The sequence below is a fragment of the Oryctolagus cuniculus genome, chromosome 4 (genome assembly GCF_051225735.1).
Source record: "Oryctolagus cuniculus isolate XC-2025 breed Fujian yellow rabbit chromosome 4, ASM5122573v1, whole genome shotgun sequence".
NCBI classification, from domain to species: Eukaryota; Metazoa; Chordata; class Mammalia; order Lagomorpha; family Leporidae; genus Oryctolagus; species Oryctolagus cuniculus.
The window spans coordinates 98560662-98580181 of record NC_142870.1 but is presented as its reverse complement, the minus strand read 5'-3'; the positions used below and the strand labels follow the sequence as shown (position 1 = coordinate 98580181).

The window sequence follows — 19520 nt, the reverse complement described above, 5'->3', positions numbered from 1 at the left end:
TTTCCGCTCACTGTCTTATAGAGAATAATAAATCATTTATAAAGTAATCTATGTAAGGAAAAGCCCCGTGGAGTGTTTTTCAGTGAAGGCATACTTAGAATATTCAGGTCAGAACTTCAGCTGACTGATCTCTCTGTTTTGAGAATCAGATGTTTATCTCTTTAGTTTTGGGGAGTGTTAATGTGATACGCAGAATTTTTGTTTTTGTTTTCCCTATAATTTTGAGTTATGTATTTCTGTTTTCCAGTCAGGCACAGAGAATTCTAATGCACAGAAAGATCTAAATATAAGTACTTTTATATAATTGAATTTGAAAATTAACTGAATAGCATTTTTTGCCATACTGTGTACTACTTTTGTGAGTAGGGAAAAATGTTGGGGTCAGTTTTTAAAGAAAATTTTTTATTGTTTGAGGAATTGAATTATAAAGAGGTATGTTTAGATTACACTAATGGTTTAGTAACTTTTTCTTTTGAGTATTTTCAATGCTTTAAGTGAAATGGTGTTGTAGTTGTCAGAATGTTCTTAGCATAATTGGCCAGAAGGGGTATCTGACAGGGATACATGGACAAGATGATACCAAGGATATAACTTTATATACCTTTATTGTATATCATTTAAAAAAAAAAAAAAAAACACTTTTCTTAAATGTTATCTCCATTAGAGCTTATGTGTTATTTAAGTATCACAGAGGATATGTATACACATTAAATAATGCCAGATATGCTTTGTGCTTAATGAGCTTAGACAAATCACAAAATTTAGGGATCTTTTTAATTTTTAGGTTTTCTCTAGTTGCACAGTAATAATTCTTTTGAGTCATAAGTTTAGTTCATAGGCTTTGGAAATAGTTTTTATATTTTAGTACACTGTGTACTGTTACTGAGGTTTATAAAATTGTAGTATGCTGAATTGCAAATAAATGTACTTTAGTGTTTGATTAATGGATAAACTTAGTGTTTCTTGCAAAGATGCTAGCTTGCTAGCTGTACCAAAGGAAACTTAGGAAAAATATCGTGATTTAGGTGAATTTCTTCTATAATTTGATTGTTGGAAGCAATAAATGCACATAGGTAAGATGGGTCTTTTTCTTACAAATTGTGTCTTAAACTTTTCCATGTTCACCCCATCCTGCCCCACCTTCATGCTTTGTGTCCTGAGATGGAATACTAGTCAGCATTTCATTTTGACATTTTCCTTTTCATAACCAGTTAGAATTTCAAACTTATTTAAGTTTGCTGCTTTGTGTGGACTTATTTTGATATGGTTACAGATTTGTGTTACGTCATAGAGTGCAGGTGTTGAGTATTTGGAAGTGGTTAACATCAGCACAAAGAAGCAGTAGTCACCTGGGACTCAGGAAAGGGACAAAAGTTTGTTAGAATTAATTCACATTAGCTGAATATTTCTCTTTTATTTTCTAGCCTCTGGACAGGATTGCCTAGAAACATGACTGTCAAAATAATAGTATTTCATATACCGTTGTCCATCAGGATCTGTAGGGGATTGGTTTCAGGGCTCCGCTGTCCACATAGCTGTTAAGAGATTCTGGGTATGATTAATCCATTTATATAAAATGGAATATTATTTGCACAATTGGCCTACACACATCTCCAGATGACTTGACAATACCCATAAAAATAAATACTACATAAATTGTTACATTGTATGTGTAAGGCAAAAGGATCTGTACATGTTCAGTGTACAAGCAATATTTAAGAAAGCTTTTAATCTCCAGTTGGTTGAATCTTGATACAGAACCTACAGATACAGAGGTACAACTGTATATGTCTTAAAAACACACCAAAGGAGATATTTTGTTAGGAAATGTAGATGTCTGTCCACTTGCTGCTTTATAATTTTTCATCACCATTTAAAGTTTTCCATATTTAATCATGTTTGCTATTTCCTAGGAAAAAATAGTGATAAAGAAAAACATTTTATTTGAAGACAGTATATTTTTATTGTGGGAAATTGAAGTTTATTTGCCATTAATTGATAGAGTTCATTTATAATCAAAGCATTAACTGCAGCCCTCTTAAACAAATATTTCTTGCCTCTGACATGAATATAGTGCTCAAAGATCCAGACAGCAATCCATACAGCTTACTTGATAATACAGAATCAGATCAGACTGCAGACACTGATGCCAGCGAATCTCATCACAGTACTAACCGTCGTAGGCGGTCTCGTAGACGAAGGACTGATGAAGATGCTGTTCTGATGGATGGAATGACTGAATCTGATACAGCTTCAGTTAATGAAAATGGGCTAGGTATGTAAGCACTTAGGGGAAAGATACATAATTATATAATATTAATGTATCAAGCATTTTCCTAAAAACATATGTAATTCATAAATTGAATTTTTTTAGGGTTTAAACAAAATAAACTTGATAGCTTTTTGTCAGTCTTAAATGTCTACTTCTCAGATTTGTCAGATTGTTTGAGGCTGTTTATTATTTGAAGTGTTTATTAAAGTGCCCTTTGATACCATTAACTAAATACAAATTCAAACTGCACCATACTTACGGTCCTCAAACCAAAATTTGGGCTTTCAGTTTGCCTCTTGAAAATTACTCTAAATGACATTATTGAAAGTATGTATTATCAGGAGTGGGCATTAATTTCCAAATTTTATTGTTTGGTAAAAACCATTCTGTATTGGAGAGTTAAGCTTTATTCTTGAAGGATGATTTAAATTGCCTGAGAGTTCAGTTTATTTTGAGGTAAAACTCTTAATTTCCAAAGGGTAATTTCAGTTTTATTCTATTACAAATGCTTAAAGTTACAAATGTGTATTTCTTATTAGCAATGTGTTGTGTTTCATTTGATATTTAATTAAAAGTTTCTTTGTCCCCTGAAACCCTTGAAGGGAAGAAGTTTTGTTTCTGCTTTTATTTTGTCAGAATAGTTCATGGTAAACTTTGCAATTGCAGATGATAGTGAAAAAAAACCCCAGCGACGCAATCGTAGCCGCAGGCGTCGTTTCAGGGGTCAGGCAGAAGATAGACAGCCAGGTAACTTGAGTGGACCTGTTGATGACATCAGGTCACAGCATGAAAAAAAATGTCATGTGTCTGCATTCTAAATCTATTATACTTACATGTACACGTGTGCATATACATTCAAAATTTGCATTGCATAAATTGTTCAACTAATAAGACTACTACTCCTAGTGCATTCTTCCTTTATACTGTAAATGTTTAGTAACCTGTCTGATTGAACTAATGTTGTGTCTAAAATTTTTACATGGAAATACTGTTGAGAAGATCATTATTTTGTTCACTTGGCAGATTCTTCACACTTGAGATGAGTGAGGCCTGCCATCCCAGGGACTATGTTGTAAATTGTGATTGAGGTTGATTGGCAAAACTGGGCAGCTTTTGCATGGTGTCTGCGTACTATATCTGGATTCAGCACCTCATTTTTGTGGGAATTGTAATACCCACTGTTAAACAAACAAAAACTATAAAAGAAATATATTTTTTTTTCTTAAGAGGAATGCATGTTATGGTTTTGTTTCATTGTAGTGTGATGATTTTTTTCCTTACACCTACTAACTATTCAAATTAATAGTATTTAGTTTTAGAATGTTAACTTATTTTAAGTAGTTATACTTTATAGTAACTTCAACAAAATTTGTTGTGTCAATTATTTTGAACATAATTTCATTTCCTGTGTATAGAGTATCACATGTATATTCACAATGAAGAAATGTGTGTGCACCAGAAATAAACCCCTTTCAAACTAATCAGTTTTTGCATTCTTTCCAAACCAAATTCTTTCATGTGTTTTTCCCAAATAAAAGATATAAATTCTAGCATTTTTAGCATTTTAAGTTTAGTGGTTGTAGAGATATTTGGGAAAGCTGGTTTAAGGGTATTAGGTCCAGTTCTTGTAAAAATAGTTGGGCATTTTAAAAGGCATTAAACACTGTCAAAAAGTAGAAAGTGTTCAGAAAATGTTTATCCTTTTCTTTCTGCTAGTCCTTTAGTACATTTTAGATGAAGAAAATCTTTTACATTTTTTTGACAATAGCACAGTAGTTAGATTTTGTGGCCCTACTTTAAATAGGAAATTTCAGGCTATCAGCCTGGACTTAACATAGAATTAATCACAGTATAACTTGTTAACCCATTAAGTCTCAAGTTTTCTATTCTTGGACGATTTCAGTGACACAATAGAATTATCGTAAGTGATATATTACTTGCTAAGTTTAAATCTTTGTAAGTGTCCTAAATATAAGACAATGGGATATAATGGGTTAACATGGTGAATGGTGTTATTACTAAGTTCACAGACCTAAAAGGATTAATAAAGTAATGGGGTTTGTTGCAGAAGAGGCAGAGATTTCTATATATATTAATTGAAACAAGTAATGTAGTTTTGAATAATTTGTGTTCTGTACTGCCTCTGTTTCTTTTATGCTCTTGTTTTCTGCACTTTCTCTTTGACCTAGCATTTGCTAGCTTCCCCTTCTTCAACAGGTAGGTAGATAGAGTGGGTGAAATGAGCAAAAAAGCTTCCTTTTTACTCCTGGCAGCTGTTTGAGAGGCAATCTTCATCTAAAGTTTTATAGCATTCTTTAAAATCCATCATTTATCATTTAAAATTTCTTATTCTTGCAGTAAATTAAGCATTGAGTATTCTTTACACTTACAGTGTAACAGTGCATTCACATGTGCAGCTGATTGACTCAGCCCTCTTATAAGAAATTCTAGAGTGCAAATTGTAGATTTAGGTTGGCTGAAGTTTTCAACATAAATATTTCTTAGTCTGCAGTGAACATTTAAGAAGGAAGCTTTTAGAAGGACTGGCTATAGACATTTTTTCTTTGAATTAACTGAGGTTTCTTTTGGTTCCCTTTTATTTGGAGAGAGGACGTTCCAGCCAAGTGCCTTTTAATGATATCAGTATCAAAATATATTATCATATATCTGTGTACATAGCAAAGGATTCTATTGAGAATTATTTCGCTGTATATTTAAATTTAGCAAGTCTGTATAAACAACAGGGCTTCTAAGTAGATTAGTTTTTCCAGGCATTAGTGAGGCTTCAACTGTGAAAACAGAATGTATTTACTAAGCTAGTCTCCAAAGGATGGCTAGATTCATTCTCAGGGATAGTCTCACTACCATGATGCAGAAGTAGTAATGTGGTGGATTATTATATCCCCCTTCCCAATACTGTAAACTGTTATCTCCAGCAGTGAATTTAAACAAGTTAAAATGCTTCAGAATGAATATACTGAGTCTCCTACAGAAGAAAAAAGGCAGTCTTAGATTAAAAAGTGACCTTACAGTTTTTTTTTTTAATAAAAATGATGAAAGTTCTAAAGTGATTTTCACATGATTTTAAAAGATTCATTCAAGTAATAATTCTAAAAGACTTTTGGATATTAAAGTACTAGCATGTTAAGAAAAGTTATATATACTATCTAGCTTTCTTTTAGTAATATCAAAATGACTTATTTTGACATAATTTGAACCTTATGGATCAATTCTCCCTGTGGTTTCAAGCAAATTACTTAAAATTTGAATTCTCACATAATTAATTTTCACCCAGAATTTAAAATACATACTGTATTTTCATGTATCAGGGCTCTCACCCAGTTTGTGATAGAAAATAATTACTTGAAAGGATTGAGATATAAAGTGAGGCCAGTATATAATACCCGTAGAGTAGAGGTGATTTGTTGTACTAGGATTGGCAGTAGTATATAACTGAGTTCACCTTTTTGCTAACTTACCATTACTTTACATAGACATATTCTGGATAGTCCATAGCAAGATTAGCAGTGAGGGAGGGGCAGGGGTGGTCACAGAATGCATTCTGATTCTTTATTCAACTTTTTAGAATAGGTAGTGGTTTGCCATCCTTATTTGACTTATAGGTTCTTACTTTAATATCAGATTCTAGTGAGAAATGTTAAAGAAAGTGTCATGTTGTATTTTAATTGTTTTTTTTTCTTTTAAAAATAATATTTGAGCACATTTTTAATGACATTTTCAAATTTAAATTTACCCACCCCAACATAGCAAGCACTGTCTTGGGCCTAGAACACTGCACCCACATTCCCTATTATTGGTTGTAGCTTTCTACCTCGAATTTGTCCCTCAGCTTTAGTTTCAACCAGGTGGAAATAGCTGGATTTTTGGGAACGAGGATTTTAATTTAGACTTCCTCAATCTCCAGCTTGAAACTTCAGTTGACAGCGCTAAAGTCATAGGTAGATTATTCAAGCTTTGTTTTTGGTTTGAGGTGGTGCCCAGCTTAAGAAAATACTGAAATTGGGTGGCCCACCAGTACTTTATATTAACAGTGAAATTACTCTTTATCCATAAATAAACTTTAGAAAATTTTTCAACACCTGTAATTTTTTTCTCATCTTTAACAGTCACAGTTGCAGATTATATTTCTAGAGCTGAGTCTCAGAGCAGACAAAGAAACCTCCCAAGGGAAACTTTGGCTAAAAACAAGAAAGAAATGGTAAGGAGAATTTAACCTGTAGGGTTTCTTTTTTATTTTGGTTATTGTTTAGCTTTATTTTTTTCACTTCTTACTGTATGATCATTTGTTTCCCTAAGTAGACAAGTAATTAAAGACAACTCGATTTTGTTCTTGGCCCCAGGTAACTGAAAGTATGCATGCTTGAGCCTGAAATACTTTTCAGTTAAAACTTTAAATAGCATTTGTAAAATTCAGTCTGCCCAAAGATGTTGGGCATAGAGACTGTTGACTTCTGGGAAGCAATAGGCTGTACACTCTTTGCAGTAATGGAGATGGACCTTTAAAGATTTGATTCTTTGAAATAATTTAAGGTATTTGATATAATAAGTTTCATAAAAAAAGGTGAGTACAGTAGTGATTGCTTTACTTAGGCATTAACTTATATTGTTCATGGTGAGCTTTCCAGTGGTTGGTATCCAAAAAAATTCCTTAAACAGTACAGATGCTTTCTGTGGTTTGGACACTGCTAAGTTACTAGAGATAATGGAGTTGAAGGGCACAGAGCGGAGTACCTTGGTATTTTGAATTTTATAAACATTTTAATTCTTGGATTCATTGTGACATATAAAACTGGAATTTTTTAATTAGCTAAATATTAATGTTTATGTAGCTGTTTTCCTCCTCAGCTATAGATTTCATTTATAAAGAAGTTGAAAAAGTTGTCTCCCTTTGGCAGGCAAAAGATGTGATTGAAGAACATGGTCCTTCAGAAAAGGCAATAAATGGCCCAACTAGTGCTTCTGGCGATGAAATTCCTAAGCTACAGCGTACTCCAGGAGAAGAAAAGATTAATACCTTAAAAGAAGAAAACACTCAAGAAGCAGCAGTCCTGAATGGTGTTTCATAAACTGAAGAAGTTCCTAGTTTACAGTTCTTTTACATTACATTTACAATAGTGCTTGTACAAGCTTGCCAAAGATAGAATATGGATCGCCAGTCTTTACATCGCACTTTCAGTTCCTCCATTTGGAATTCAGAAAGGGGAGGGATCCTGAAGAAATCATATGTTAAACATACTTTGACACCTACTGTGTTATAAAATATATCATCAGATGTGCCTTGAGAATAGTATATGTAACATTAAAAAAAAAAGTTGCTGGCTATAGGAAATGTTATTTTGTTTTCAAAATATGGCAGAGATTGGGGGAGGTGGGTGGGGTGGGATCCCTAACGTAATATTCTTTATGAAAGCATTAGCTGCTTTTGTTACATTTTTAATATGCAACCACTTCTTCACCTGAGGAAAACTAGAATGAAATGCAGTCTAAAATATTTTGCACTGAATTGTAATTTCTTCATTAGTTTAGTCTGGAAACTGGTCTGTTTTAATGTATTTTTTAAATGCTGTATGTAGATGAAAATCTGCAGACCACTGGAATACATTTGTTAAACTCATCTGCAGGGACACTGGGTGATATTGGCAGTGACTGTTCTACATTGAGGCTTTGTTTGGTTTATTTATTAAAGTGTACAGTATTTAAAAATCAAACATAGCTTTAGTTAAAAAACACTAAGCTGAATTAGTCATGTCCATTCAGACATAACCTGAACTACTGAAAAGATCAATTTCCAGAAGGTTTATTCTGTATAAACTACATGTTAGTCTTCAGTAGAGTATCTCCCCCCCCACCCCACTTTTTTTTTTTTTTTTTTTTTGATTTTGGTTGTTTGATGTGCAATATGTTTTTGTATGCAGGTAGTAAATAAACTTTGATCTTCCATTTGCTGATTTTTAACTTTACTTTATACACCAACTGTTGCAAAGTAGTTATAACTACTTACAGGCCTAGAATAGTATCTTTAACAGCTTTTTAAAAAGCATCTAGATTTGCTCATGGATACAATTCAAAGTGTCAGTTGACCATTTAGCTATTTTTTAGTGAATGCAGTTAAAACACCTGAAATTTAGCCTTCAGGGCTGGCACTGTGGCGTAGTAGGCTAAGCCTCTGTCTGTGGCGCCGGCATCCCATGTGGGCGCTGGTTCATGTTCTAGCTGCTGTTCTTCTGATCCAGCTCTCTGCTTATGGCCTGAGAAAGCAGAAGATGGACCAAGTGCTTGGGCTTCCGCACCCACACGGGTGACTGGGAAGAAGCTCCTGACATCGGATTGGGAGCTGGGCCATTGCAGTCACTTGGGGATTGAAACCAGTGGATGGAATACCTTTCTGTCTGTAACTCTGCCTCTTAAATAATTAAAAAAAAAAAAAACTTCAAAAAATAGGTGGTTTAGAGAATTGATAGTACATTTAATGTTAGGATAAAAGTCATGGTAACAAAACTAAAAGGCAACGTTTGGAAGACACTGGAGGATAGAAATCAGCATTTTACTTTCCCCTTTATCAAATATTTTTAAATGAACAGTTTTAAATAAGGGATAGGCTAGGAATTTGCTTTTTGATTCTCACTAATTTCAAAGGTTCTTAATAACTGAAAGCAAACATTTTCTTTGTATATTATAAAGAATTTTATAAAGATAAAATTATTTTGAGTAAAATGATAATGATAAATGGCCAAATAAAATAATTGTGAACTCATGGGGGAAGAATTTTATTTCACAATATTATATGGCCCACTGAGTGAGATATCCTGTTCCTGAAGGTTTTTTTTTTTTTTTTAAAGTTTTATTTTGGAAGAATTAAAAGGGAGAGGGGACCTTCAGTGCACTGATTCACAAATGGCTAGAGTGAAGCTAGGAGCCTACATCTGTGTGTGTCACATGGGTGGCAGGACCCTGAACACTTAGGCTACATTCTGCTTTTGCCAGGGCACTAGCAGGGAGCTGGATTTGAAGTGCCAGCATTGCAGGAGGTGTTCTACCTGCTACGTAAAAATGCTGGCCCCTTAAGAAGTGTTGTGCATAATTTATGTTAATTTGCTATGTACACAAAATAGCGCATTTTAATTCCTAGGAATTGAAGGATAATTCTGGGTACAGTAGAATTTGCCATATCTGTTTATGTAACTGTCTCATGCTAATTGAAAAGTTAAAATACACTGGTACTTAAATGCTTCTTGCATTCTTCTCCGATAGCTAAGGATTTTAAAGATAGTGTGAATAGTGGAATTGCTGCTCTTTAAAGATATCACGTAATTTTATATACCAGTTTAAAAAATACCCTCAAATGTTTTCAGAACTAGAAACAAGTTAAATTGTTGGCCATTTTATCAGCTATTAGAAGAAACTTTAATCCCTAAATTGCAAATGTGTCATAAGAGAAAATTATTTTTCTTATATATGTGGATAGATTCACTAAAACCAATCTCCAAGAAAGTTAACTTCAGTTCAGAAAAAAATAAAATGGTCTTAGAAAGTAAGGATAGCTGAAATACTTGGGAATATCAGTAATTAATGAACATACACTAAGAAGTAGCTGCTAAGATGTCATTTTACAAAGGACTATACTCAGAGTCCTTTAAATACTGAAAAATGGGATTGTGCAGCCCAAGTTTCTTTTTTTTAAAATAGTACATATTTCAGATTCTGAAGTATGAGGTACTTCAAAGGCTCATGGGAAATGCAGTTTGTTTTGGCATAAAACAATATGTGTCTTCCATGAACTTTTTAAAGACTCCTACATGTGAGTGAAAAGCCTGCTTTCCAAAGATAACTGTTAATCTCTGGTGCTTTCCAAACTTGAGAGGGGTCCATATTTCTGCCTGCTACCCTAATGAGATGAAATGTCATTATGGAAGAACTTGTTAGTATATGCAAAGCAGACTTAAATGTATTCTCAAGGATGATGTGGTTTGCAAATTCTATGCACAATGTGTATGTACAGAATCACAGGGAACTTGAACTGAACATGAAATAGGTGAAATTAGATGGGGACAAAGTTTTTAAAAATTATTTTTAAAAAAGATTATTTGAAAGAGTTAGATGTAGACTGAGCTTCCATCTGCTGGTTCACTCCCCAAAGCGCTGCAATAGCTAGAGCTGGGCCAATCCGAAGCTAGGGTCCAGGAGTTTCCTCCACCCTTGTCTCACACGTGATCAGAAGTGCAGTAGCTGGGACTTGAACTGGTAACCATATGCGGGCCACAGGCAGCTGCCCCGAAAGTGATCTTTTCCTGAAACCTTGTTCTTGGTTTAAGCATCTCCTTTTTAAAGCCTTTACAGGGCCTAAAATTGTTCTTTCTGCACAGTGTTCTCTCTGGTAACATCACTGGCACAAATATACCAGGGATACAGGGAAAGAGTTACCAACATTAAATATAGATAGGAAAAAGGACTGAAAAATAGGGAAATACTCAGCTGTGATCAGGGAGTCAAAAGCAGCTGGTGTTTTGTATTCTGGATCCCATTTGTGGCAGCCATTTTTTGGTGGCCGGGTTCCATTATCTTTGTGCTAAAGCTGATCAATTCTGTACCTGTTTGCTGTTCTGGTGCTTTGTAACCTGAGGTTCTCTGTAAAGTTAACTGTTGGGATTAACTGTGTCTTGTGCAAACAGATTTACAATTTGAGGTCCAAACCAAGCAGTTAGTATTCCTAGACTGTCTATAATAAGCTTACAGCTAAGGACAGATAAATGGAAAACTGGTCCTTTGTCAGATAGTGGATAGTTTATTGGGAATGACAGTTCAGGAAGATTTCTCTTAAGGTTTACTAGGTTTCAAGGAACTTGGATTTATAGCTAAATCTGGGTTTGGCAAAATTCAGAAACAAGTTGGATGTTGTAAAGTCTCAACATTATTTTTGCTATTATGGTTTGGATCCTTTATACCTTTTTATAAGGGATCTAGTATAGTGAAATTTGCTGACCCTTTATTTAGAAATTTTAGTTCTTTATTAGGATGTGTGCTTAAATGAATACCAGCTCAGAACCTATGACAGTATTTGAAAGCTCCTAATTACAATCTGCTACAGTCTCAGATTTTAAATTGTACTCTCTTGCTGGTTGAAATAAGACCATCACAGGGCTGCCATTGTGGTGCAGGAGGTTAAGCTGCTGCCTGCTATGCTGGCATCCCATATAGGTGCCAGTTTGAGACCTGTCTGCTCCACTTCCAGTACAACTCTCTGATAATGTGCCTGGGAAAGGACTGGAAGATTGCCCAAGTGTCTGGGCCCCTGGACCCACATGGGAGATCTGGAAGACTCAGCTCCTGGCTTAGGCCTGGCAGAGTTCTAGCTATTGCAGCCATTTGGGTAGTGAACCAGGGGATGGAAGACTTTTGTCTCTGTAACTCTGCCTTTCATATTTTTAAATGAGTATTATGCTGAACAATAGAAAATTCCCATGTTTGTGGGTCAAAAATGTTCAACTGTTGGTTATTTGCTGTGGTTCAACCTAATTACATATTTTAAAACAATTATTTAGAAATTCAAGAAAGAGATCAAACATCCAGAAAAATCCTAATTACTAAAGAATAGAAGCACATATAATCTATAAGAAAATACTTCTTGTTTTTAAAGGGATTTATCATATTACCTTAGATTCTGGTTCATCTGTATGTACTTCAAGTAATGAAGTGAAATGTTTAAATATCTGCCTGGGAAAACTATAGTACAACTTTTAAAGTTTTTCCATAGTCCTCTTGTTTGTTTCTTCCTTTGATAACTTGAAACGATGTTATTGCTAAAAGTGCAGAAATGGGAGCCAGTATTGTAGTTCTGCTAACTTTTTCAATTTCATCTAACTGGAAAGGGCCAGGCGAGTTTGATATTTTGAAAGCCCTTACTGTTTTAACATAACTTGAATCTAGTCACTTGTCAGATCCTGGGTAATCACCCAATGGCCAAATGTTCTCATAAGGTGAATGCTGAATTAAAATGTTATGTATATACATATCTATCTCAGCCATTTCCAGCTATGCTACATGCAATCTAAATATAGCCCAAACAGAGCCAAGATAATTTTTTTTTTACTTCCTCAGGAAATAGACTCACAAATATACAATTAATAACTTCTTGAATTTGTCAGTGATTGGTATGCTCCTCCTTTTGGTGAAGTATTTTCTGCATGCATGTACCTTTTTCTTCTTTTTTTTTTTAACTTACTGGATAAATTGTAAAAGTTTTCCAGCTTAGAGACCATATTTCATTAAAAGCATTTTTCAATAGTTGTTCTAGGTAAACTGCTTTATACTTAAGTTTTGCCTGGAGCTTATACTTCAGCTTTTTGAGCTTCATCTTTCAAACTACCTTGCTGTTTTCAGGTTGTTAAAAAAAAATTTACAGTAATTCAGACATTTAAGGTGGCAGTAAAATGTTAACATGTTCCTGATTATACCCTAACACTGGACATTTTACATCGGATCAGGAATAACAGGTGACAGGATAGAAGTTCTTTCTGTATCCTGTTGGCTAGGGCAACAGTTGGCTTCAAGAATACACATTGTACTCTGCACAAAAGTGCAAGAATAAAAAGCCCAAGTTTCTGGTATGAATGGTTACTCTTGGCTCAGGATTCTTCATAAAACCAAATGCCCACTGGAACATTTTAAAAATTTTAAAGAAAAGTCCATTATCTCTAATTTTATATTCTTGGAAGTTTATGAGCTAATGTATTTTCATCAGAATTAACCTTTGTGGAATCATTTACACTCCAAATGTGTCCCTACTACAGACTTCTGAACTGCAAAACAACTTAATGGATCACCGTCCAACTGGGTTATAAATCCTATTTAAACAATTTTCTAATCCTAAAGCTATAAAATCCTTGAAGCATTCTCCTGACCGGGATTTTAAATGTTTCTGGTCTAAGAATTTTTTTATGGCAGTCATACATTTTCAGTATATGAATATATGTTTTCAGTGTGGCATAGGGGGTTTATCTTGTATAAGGAAGTTAGTTACCCAATGAGTTACTTCTCAGTGGTTTTGTTTCTAGCTGAGTTCTATTTGCTTCTGTTTCTTGTAATTTACAGGTTAGGATGACAGAGAAAACCAGATAACTCAAACTGTCAATATGTATGTACTGGTTTACCTGCCACCTGTTTTCACACAAAGCTTTACATACTCCTTGAATGGTTTAAGTTTTTAATACTGATCTGACAAGACTATTTCTATTTAAATGCTACACTTAAATACTCCCATTATTTGGAAAATACTTCAGAGGATTTGCTTAAAACTAAAAGTGAAAAAAGATCATTTCCAGCATGACATCATAGCCCACTAATACCAACAAAGGTTTTATATAGTAGTTTAGTGTTCATTTCCTAATAACAGCCCAGAGGCCAGGAAAAGCAAAAGGGAAGGGATTGAAGGACACTTACTTTGCTGTTCAGCCATGCCTTCCCCTCCTTTTCCAAAGTCTATCCAAATTAGATGTCTAACTAGATTCACACCTGAGCACCACCAAAGCATCATACTTGGGATTATCAAAATTGTAAGATACCACATTACAGAGGGTCAAGATGGAACTCGAGATCTGAGAAAGAACAGCCTTTTTCATTCAGCATGTCACTTTGAGCAAGTTACTTGATCTTACTAAACTTGTTTCTTCGTATGTATAATGTAATAGTCTATTTGAGGTGCGGGGAGAATGCTTAGCACAAGTGCTAATACCTTTAAGTACTCAGTAAATATCACATTACAGATGAAGTATTTTTAAGAAAATACAACTCAAGGATAAAGGCTCTTTTATAGCTCATACATGTACCAATTACTGTCATCAAGAGACCTCTCATAGATGACATATTGATGTGCCTAAGAGCCTTCAAGGAGATGCTGATTCTTGATAAAGGTAAGCCTAGTGGGCTAAAATGATCACTGTACAAGGAAAACATCCCCTGTTGTGCTCTTTAGATGGTAGGTGGTATATCTAAGCTATACATAGTAAGTGCTCCTACTGGGGATCAGATACTTAACTGCATATATGTTTTACAGGTCCTCTGGTTAAGATCTATATATTTTGTTAGACCAGTAATCATTTGTCTTCAGATCTCACATTTATTGGTATATCAATTTTTTTAATGGGTGACTCATTGTATTTGAGACAGATTGCATCTGGTGGTTCATTCCCAGAATGTCTGCAGTAGTCAGGGCTGGTCCAGGCTGAAGCTGGGAGGCTGGAATTCAATCTGGATCTCCCATGTCAGGGGTAGGGACCTAAGCACTTCAGCCTTCATCTGCCTCCCAGGGTGTGCATCACTAGGAAGCTGAATCAGAAGCAGAGTTAAAACACAAACCTAGGGACTACAATATGGAATCAATGAGCATCACAAGCAGAATCTTAACCATTGTGTTAAATGCCATCTCTCAGTTTTTAGTTTTGTTAATAGTGTTTAATTTTGGTTGTAACAAGACTTTGACTATATCCAAAAAAACATCAAAGGAATGATTCATAAAATGTTCGTATGTTTAAGGGGGTAGCTGAATACAATGAATACTTATTAAAAACCAGGACCTGGGCCCGTGCCGCGGCTCACTAGGCTAATCCTCCGCCTTGCGGCGCCAGCACACCAGGTTCTAGTCCAGTCGGGGCACTGGATTCTGTCCTGGTTGCCCCTCTTCCAGGCCAGCTCTTTGCTGTGGCCAGGGAGTGCAGTGGAGGGTGGCCCAAGTGCTTGGGCCCTGTACCCCATGGGAGACCAGGAGAAGTACCTGGCTCCTGCCATCGGATCAGCGTGGTGTGCCGGCCCCAGCGCGGCGGCCATTGGAGGGTGAACCAACAGCAAAGGAAGACCTTTGTCTCTGTCTCTCACTGTCCACTCTGCCTGTCAAAAAAAATAAAAAAAAAAATAAAAAAACCAGGACCTGTACTCTTCAAATCTTTATCATACCATCGTAGTTTTTAATGTGTGAAATCCGAATGCTGTCGGTGATAACTAAATGTTATACCTTTGTCAATTTCGTAGGTAAAAGTTATAGTTAAATTCACTTTTACAGTTCTGAGTACCTGGGCCAATTGTAAATCCCTACTTTATTGTGCTATGCTAATTCCGTCATTTCATGTGTAATTATGATTTTATTAACCTTCCATTAGACTGGGAGTCTCTTTGAGAAGGAACTGCCCTTTAGAGTACATAGAGGTACCAGATTATTTGCTAAATGAGTCATGAACAAGATTCCAATTCAGATGATGTGGTTCTGTCTATAATTCCTGGATATTCAGCTAAAGTCTGATTTAAAATTCTTAAAATTATACCAAAGATTCGATTTAGTTCTAGATGTTTTTTAAAAACTGTACCTGAGGTATTTTATTATAAAAAGTTGGTACTCATATACACATGCTAACATGAACTGAAAATTCATATATTTACTTCATTTTTTAGCTTGACCTTCTAGTAAATCTTTAGCTTCATTGATTTTGGCTGCTATATAAGGAGATCCTCCTAGAGGAAGAAAGAAAAAACAAAGTTAAAATATGTATTCTCAGTTTCTGCTTAGTAAAAGCCAATTTTTTAATTTCAAGATTCTAATGTTGATTTTTGAGATGAAATTAGCAGGAAAGATTTTTTTCTAGTAGTTATTACACTACAACTGGATGACCAAATATATGGTAATATAGTTGACCAATGTAAAATCAGGTAATTTAATGAGGGAGATTTCCACAAAAAATGGTACCATTTTGGAAAGATGAATAGAAATTCGATTTTAAAATGCTCTTACTATGTATTTATATGAAATAGTGGAAAGTGATTACAAGTTAACAGAATTTGAGCACTGGAACATGGACTTTGTGGTCTGTGTAGGTATTCAAAGAATCGATCTGCTTTCAGCACAGCTAAGGCTCCTAAGAAGTGTATTAGAAAAGAATCAATATCCCATACATCCCAAAGTATCTAATCAAAACAGAATCTGTGACTGCAGTTGCTGGAACTCACGTTTTATCGCAATTGTAGATCTCAAAATATTGTTACCTACTATTGCTACACTACAGTACTCAGATCTGTTCTTCATCCTGTAAGTAAATGTTTCATTCTGTTTGTTTCAGATGCCAAAAGTATCCAGTGTGGGAAGACACTGCTCACACAGATTTAGGTTTTTCCTTTATAACATCCAAGATTCAGTTACAAGGTTTGCTCATAAATTAAAATTATCACTCCAACAACATGTAAAAAGAGTTTAATGACTACTAACCTTTGTCTGGGTGATTTAAGAGCATAATTCGTCGATGTGCATCTCTTATTTTTCCTTTATTGGCAGTAGGGCTAATTAAAAAAGGAAAAGGTATCACTTCAGGTTACTAATGGATCAATAAAAAAATCATACATAAAGGCCAATTAAAGATTTGAGAATAGCAAGCACAATAGTATGAAAAGTAGTTTAGGAACCTCTTAACACTTAATGGAAAATGCATATTCTGAATCACAAAACTATGTAAGTAAAGGGGTTCTCAAAAATATTGCTTGTAATAGTGTCCTCCTAATGCACACCCTTGAAGATAGTAGGTGATGGCTCAAGGTCTTGGGTCCCTGCAACTCAAATGGGAGATAAGACATTCAGTGGGTTCCTCGCTGTTGTAGGCCTTTGGAGAGTGAACCACCAGAAGGAAGTGCTCTGTCTGATGCATGCTCTCATGGTTTTTCAAATGAAAATTTCAATTTGAAAATATTACACTAGTCCTTTTATTGAAAAAGCATGTTTGAGTATTTGTAAATGAAGGCAGGATTTCACCACAGAAAACATCTTACCCAGTTACAGAGAACACTGAGCACTGATAAATCTGTTGAGAAGTTTCAATGAATAAAAAAGCACTTCTGTACTCTATTATAGAGTTTTAGATCTTGGGAACGTACAGGGGAGGGAGGAGCAGAAAGGCTCCATTAAGTAGAATTGATAACATTAATCTTGGGACAAAATCCCCAAATACCTCCTTCCTCATAAAAGGAAAAGTCTCTTACATTTCCTCATAGCCCTAGAATTATAGAATAATATTAGGAATTATTTTACCTTACGCCTAGTATTAACGCTGCTTCTCGTTTTGTCATTTTGGGTTCAAATCCACCTCTGTAATAACCGCCACTGAAGGCCTGAAAGAGGAAATATTATCTCTAAGGAAAGTATTAGAATAAACAGAGTTGGTACTAAAGAAGTCTAAGTATTGACAGATTCAGATTCACTGGAAAAATTAAAATACCAGCAGAGAAATTTAAGTGCAATTCCCATGGCACTCTTAGCTTTAAAAGCTGCCATAAATACTATTCTAATGATAATTAAACATTTCTTTCCTAGCCATTATAAACTGTCTTGATACAAGATCCTAAAGCTGGTTCTTTCAGGAATGAAGGGAAGCTCATTCCCAGTTAGTCATATCCTAGCTAAAAATATGATCTCATGATAATACTATTCAGAACCAGAGTGCTTCAAGAAGAGGATTTGGAGGAATTTTGAGACAAGCATGTTCAAGGGCACTTGGAAATTCAAGGCGACCACTACAACATGATTTCCTCCCACATCCCCTGATGTGCCTTTCTGTCACATTTAATAAAGATATTCAGGCTGTTACAGCCAAATTCATTCTTTGACCGCACAAGTATGATCACCTCTAGTTATCCAACAGCCTAACTGCAGCATTACCTTTGACAGGGCCAGGGCTGTGCAGTAAGAACAGATCTTGCATCCCTCCACTTGTGATAACAGCATAAATGTTGAAGTTAGCATGTGAACAGTGAAGTAATTTTCACAATACTAGAATTGTCCCCTGCCACCCCTAACTGCATCACATACAACTTTTTTAGGATAATACCATTACAATGTTCAAAACTTATATACCTTCTGTAGGAAGCGATCACTCAGAACTTTGTAGATATGTGGAAATTTACCCTTAAGTGTGGACTAGATTTCAAACACAGCAAAGCTAGCAAAAATGTTTAGTAAGTCTTACAGATTTTGGTAGACTTTGAAAAACTTGCTTTACTTGAGGCTCCATATGCTTCATGGCTTGCAACACATAACGGCCTAAAACCAAAAGCAATAAAATAAATAAATAAATTCCCAATTTCCCTTATTTCACTTCCATCCCCAAAGCATAAACAAACCTGCAAATCCTGCAGCAGCAATGGTCAATCCAACCGCTACCACTGTACTGGCCTGGTAAAGGGAAAAAGTAAATATTTACTACTAAAATTCCCACCCTTCCTTAGGCTCTTTCTGTAACCCAACTCATTGCACAAGTTTCCTCTCAAAAGGAGAAACAACTTCTAAGGTGCCTAATGATCCTTTGAAGTTACTTCAACTTTTATATGCAGTACCCTGTAAAGGTGTGGAATTTCCACTATGGAAGAAGAGGGCAAGATGATTTGCTTTATTTACTTATACAATGGCTGAAAGGGATGATTCTCTCCCTTTGATAACTGCTTTTTCCCTCCAGCGAAGGAAGTCACATTAACATTCAAGAGCAGTGGAAATAAGGTTTCTGCTAAAGGAACAGACATTTCCTGCAGAATTCTGAGTCGTTTTCAATTCTAACTAGGAAACCAGCTTTACAGAGCACCTTCCTCTCTGTCCTGCCAACTGTCCTGTCGTCTCCTAAGAAAAGGATAAAGGTCAAAATATGTTCAGAAAACAGGGATTTGACATCTGTCTCAGCAAAAGCCAAATGCAAAGAACACAACAAAATTGAGCAAATCCTGTGAGGATGTGCTAGGGGAAGGGCACATACACTCAAATGCATTCCAACTAACGTCGAAGTCAGGGCCAGCCTCCGACCTTGCAAGAATTCAAGGAAAGCAATGCCTTTGTGCCCGGAGCCCGAGGGCAGCGGACAAGGGCTAAAACCCTCTTTGGAAGGATTACAAGAATGCAAAAACCCAAGAGGCGCGAGCCAACAGCTCTGTACCCCGGTGGCTACGATGCCCTGGGGACCTAAACCTCTCGCCCAGAGGCGCACACTCTACTCCTCTGGGGCCGGGTGCTAAGGTTGGGCCGAGGCGGGAGGTCTTCCGGGAGACTAGAAGGTTGCACTCACCATGGCTCGGGCTCAGCTCCCCTTCCTTCACTGGGAGCTCGGTACATCCCAGCCCAGAGGCCGCGGCCACCACCCAGACTCCTTTACCCGAAAGCGAGGAGCCACCAGCTACATGCACAATAAGCCCAAGCACAGACTTCCCGTGGAATACG

General features: G+C 35.8%; 2 protein-coding genes across 20 annotated transcripts in view; one reads left to right on the top strand and one right to left on the bottom strand.

Annotated features, from left to right (window-relative positions):
• The window catches only part of FXR1 (FMR1 autosomal homolog 1), a 66048-nt gene extending 58433 nt beyond the window's left edge, over positions 1 to 7615 (top strand). For 2 of the 12 annotated variants that reach the window (XR_011388040.2, XR_011388039.2), the window contains 4 exons: positions 2075 to 2275; positions 2939 to 3019; positions 3296 to 6491; positions 7189 to 7615. Coding sequence is in view for 10 of the 12 variants with exons in the window: in XM_008266554.5 (XP_008264776.2) it covers positions 2075 to 2275; positions 2939 to 3019; positions 6400 to 6491; positions 7189 to 7359 (545 nt within the window). In the remaining 2 variants the exon portion in view is untranslated. Of the gene's footprint in view, positions 1 to 2074; positions 2276 to 2938; positions 3020 to 3295; positions 6492 to 7188 lie in introns of those variants that run through there. The other 10 variants (XM_008266554.5, XM_008266552.5, XM_002716446.6 and 7 more) reach the window with 5 other exon arrangements.
• On the bottom strand, positions 1939 to 19512 carry DNAJC19 (DnaJ heat shock protein family (Hsp40) member C19). 8 transcript variants are annotated; one of them, XR_007924613.3, is made up of 8 exons: positions 19369 to 19512; positions 18440 to 18491; positions 18286 to 18359; positions 17352 to 17431; positions 16539 to 16609; positions 15719 to 15790; positions 15060 to 15172; positions 14386 to 14614 (listed from the first exon to the last, which is right to left on the bottom strand). XR_007924613.3 is itself a non-coding variant. In XM_008266549.5 (7 exons), exons 1-6 carry the CDS (start codon positions 19369 to 19371, stop codon positions 15720 to 15722), a joined length of 351 nt encoding a protein of 116 aa, XP_008264771.1. In that variant the 5' UTR covers positions 19372 to 19512; the 3' UTR covers positions 1939 to 3034; position 15719. The 8 variants fall into 8 exon arrangements, 6 of the variants coding, with proteins under 6 accessions (XP_008264771.1, XP_069928567.1, XP_008264770.1 ...); XM_008266549.5 differs by lacking the exons at positions 14386 to 14614; positions 15060 to 15172 and adding an exon at positions 1939 to 3034; XR_011388041.2 differs by lacking the exon at positions 18440 to 18491.
• Positions 19513 to 19520: the final 8 nt, after the last annotated feature.